Source organism: Trachymyrmex cornetzi, unplaced genomic scaffold, assembly GCF_001594075.2.
Source record: "Trachymyrmex cornetzi isolate Tcor2-1 unplaced genomic scaffold, Tcor1.1 scaffold302, whole genome shotgun sequence".
NCBI classification, from domain to species: domain Eukaryota; kingdom Metazoa; phylum Arthropoda; class Insecta; order Hymenoptera; family Formicidae; genus Trachymyrmex; species Trachymyrmex cornetzi.
The window spans coordinates 671307-675293 of NW_017297714.1; the positions used below are offsets into that span (position 1 = coordinate 671307).

General features: G+C 28.9%; 1 protein-coding gene across 1 annotated transcript in view; it reads right to left on the minus strand.

The window, feature by feature from the left end:
• LOC108762488 (glucosylceramidase) overlaps window positions 1-3987 on the minus strand; it is a 21225-nt gene that overhangs the window by 13333 nt on the left and 3905 nt on the right. Inside the window, exons 3-4 of the mRNA XM_018509508.1 lie at window positions 1254-1414; window positions 583-992 (exon numbers count right to left, since the gene is read on the minus strand). Of these exons, the coding sequence (XP_018365010.1) occupies window positions 583-992; window positions 1254-1414 (571 nt within the window). The remainder of the gene's footprint in view (window positions 1-582; window positions 993-1253; window positions 1415-3987) is intronic.

Genomic DNA, 3987 nt, shown 5'->3' on the forward strand with positions numbered 1-3987 from the left:
TCGAGAATAACTTTATGATGCAGACACAAATCGACTAATGTTTCTATGGGGTTATGTTGACAGATGCCCAAGTTTATTGTATGACGTCTATGATCCATTTATTTCGATCACCACTTACCGCTAAAGCCATCTATAAGAAAACGGCAGAAGCAAAGTTGTACACCTAATAACATTTCTTTTATCAAGAGAGATGTTAAATTTCCGAAATATATATTATTACGATTAGCAATATTTGGCATTTTTATAAACATTTGTTAAATGACACAAGTATGTTCGATCGGTTTTACTTTACATGTAAAACTGACAATGTCTTCTGTTAAAAAATATTTTCCTATTTTTTAAATTAAAAAATAGTTTTCCTATTTTCTACGTGCATATAAAAATGATAGCTTAGTTTAGTTTTAACAACTTGCCTTGAGTCCTGTATTATGATCAAAAAATATAAAACAATTGAAAAATATAAAACAAAAAATATAAATAATTGAGAAATGTTGTGTTTAGTTTCGTTGTCGAAATTACTATAGTTTCATCAGAGAAGCAAAAATAGTTAATATAAAATTGAATGCACAAATCTTTACTAACCTTCGAAAACTCCAGCGCAAGCTTCTGTGTATAATATTAACTGCTCTGGAAACAGCTCTTTTATTTCATCCAAGACACTCGGACTGATAAAATGATCAAAATAAAAATGGACCGCGGTTCCAGAAACAATATTTCTTGCTCTTTTATCTTCAAATACTGTTTTTGGCCAATCAGGAACCGATAATCTGGTATCATCCATTATGAAGATCTTGATATGTCCGAAATTATTTTTCTTTAAGGTTGGCGCCAAGTTATTGATAATCCAGTCACGTTCTTCCTCGGCTGTCCATGCCATTGCGTTGATAGACATATTGTCATTAGTTATCGGAATATACTTGTAATTTTCTGGCTCATTCTGAGGCGTTGTAGCCCAGAATTCTAAACCACTATGACGATAAGCCTCGAAAAATCTATAAAAGTATTAAATTATTTATAAAATAATACGTTTCACACACACACACACACACACACACACACACACACACACACACACACACACACACACACACACACACACACACAAATATTTCAGGAAATTTTACGTAACTCTCTGTAACGTTGTTTCATATATATGAAAATGAATCGTGCAGTGTAGCAGTAAATCAGAATATTAATTATTATGAAAGAATAAGGAGAATATGACTTAATAAAAATATTTTAATGGTAGTTACTTTACGAAATAATTTGCCCATAGTTGTCGATATTCTGGACGTAATTTAGTATCAATCGTCCAAGATTTCTTAGTTTTCATCCAAGGATTGGCACTCCACGGTGCAGTCAACAACTTAATTTCCCCTTTCTTTATTTTTTGAGCTCGCTTTATTATCGGTATCTATTGACAATTAAGATTTTTATTAATAATTTAATAAAATGTGTATATATTGTGTAATTGATAGTTATATCATTCACTTAAGGATCGACGTTTTGGCTATTTCTAACAATATGAGTTAAACAATTAGTCAGAAAAAACTAATATCAGACAATATCATTTAAAAAATTATGATACTTTTAGTCCGCGAATACGTCTTTAAATTAATTATAAAAAGACAAAACAAATAATTTAAATTATAATAATTGGTGCAGTTTTGTTATTTGCTGCAGTTTTAAGTTAATAAAAACCATTATAAGTCTTTTAACTTTTAACTTTTAACCGAGTAAGTGAATCCAAATAAATTTTTATATAGATATTTATTATTGTTTTATTATTGTTTTTTTTTAATATGCAGGCTGTTCTCAGTTTAAACCGTCAAACTTAAAATATAGGATCTGAAAACAAACAAAATTTTCCTCTGGAAATTTAGTCTCAAATGTTTTATTTAAGAGATAATAAATAATGTCGAAATATATATCTTAATTTTGTTTGCTCTGAAGCAAAAAGTGTATGAAGTGCCTATTATTGACTTTTAATCACGAGGGATAATACAAGTATGCGAAAAAATTATGCACAATATCAGTCCGTCAATCGATCGTTCTCTTATTAATAGATGCAATACTCTTCTCAACGCTGAAAGCTATTATTTTAAACAGAACATTCAACAATCACATTTTGATTTCTTAAACGATACGTTTGACAGCAAATTTACACAAAACAATTTTATTTATTTTGAAGTCCTAAATTTATTTTTTATATCGATTAGCAGCGCTTGCGTTAATGACACAGAATTATGTACAATTGTGTGCTTAACGTGTTGAATAAGTATCAAGAATTTCTTCGCAACAGTATTATTTTTATGAGGTAAACATGACGGCATGGTATACGAAAATGTGCTTCTTATAACTTTTATAGTGCTTTATGTAAGTTATTATTTAAACATTACACAATATTTAGCTCGATTAGCTTTGTAATGTATTAGAGTAGGTTAAAATGAAAATATTCAGTAAATCGTTGATTTATTTTCTAAACAGTCGTACTGTACTCATCATAAGATGAAATGACGTCTTGGGGCAATATGCCACTACTTTTGTTGGGGTAAAATACCAGTAGTCATTTTCTCTAATATGTAGGTATATATACATATATACAGGGCTGGGAACTCTTCAAATATTTGTATTTGAAATACAGTATTTGAAATACAAATACTATTTTAAATACTGTATTTCAAATACAATACAAAATGGATTTTATATTTTGTATTTCAAATATAATTTTAATGCATTTTGTGTTTGAAATATCAAAAAAATCCTTGATAATGATCCTTGATAATAATAATAGTAACTTAAATTTTTTTTTTCATATTACGGCGATACTGATTATTTTCGTTAACTTTCAAGCAGTGTCAAGTCATCAGTGTTATCAAATCTTATAATCTCGCACAAAAAAATAAATTTCTCGTGAGATCCTCATGCGATTGGTAGCATAAAACAATAGAACTTTTAAAGAGTACAAGAGAGTGAAAACACAATGCAAGGAAATAGCCATAGCGAAGAATAATATGATTTCAACCTATCAGAAATTGTGTATTCCGGTGTATCGCAAACTGTTTGTGGCAAGTGTGAAGTGACATTGTTGTTTTTTGTTCAATTATTATGTTATGTTCTCAATGTTTCCTGCCAACTTTTGTTTCGAAGGATTATACTATATTATAATTATATATTTTACTGTAATGTTTAATTATATTTGCTTATTACTCTGTTTAATAATCAGTATCGTATAAGTTTTCTTCACAGTTTCGATGCTATCACAATATTTTTATAGCGATGAATTCGATTTCATTATTTATATTATCATTTATCAAACAACTTTATTAATTTTTTATGATAAGGCACATAATGTGTCGGGATATTTTTGAGAAATAACTGAAACAAATCAGTTACTTTGTTCCAGTCTTATTTTGTGTATTTACAATAAAAAAATTGGAAATATTTTGTATTTTGTATGGAAAAAAGTATTTTGTATTTGAAATACAAATTTTAGAAATATTTTATATTTTAAAATAATATTTTGTATTTAAAATACAAATTTTAAAAGTATTTTGCATTTTGTATTTCAAATATACACATATATATATAATACATATCCCAAGTAGCAAAGTTTGTCATTTTGACGTCATATTTTAGATCTTTACTGATCATTACTGACGTCTTAATGAAATCAAATTGACGTTCGAATGTCACAAACGATTGACGTCATCGGTGAGCCGTCACTTTGACGTTATATCTTGGTCTTTTATTGACCATTATGCTACCCCAACAGGCGACTTATGACGTCAATATGACGTCACGGAATGACGTTACGAAAATGACGTCAGTATGCCGTCACGAAATGACATCATACTGACGTCACGAAATGACGTCGAATAAAACCTATGGTCACTTTTTGGTCACTTGACCAAGGGGGTAACCACTAGCTGAAATATTGTCCCACAGATTACATGATTTCATCTGATTACAAATAATTTTTTTTCA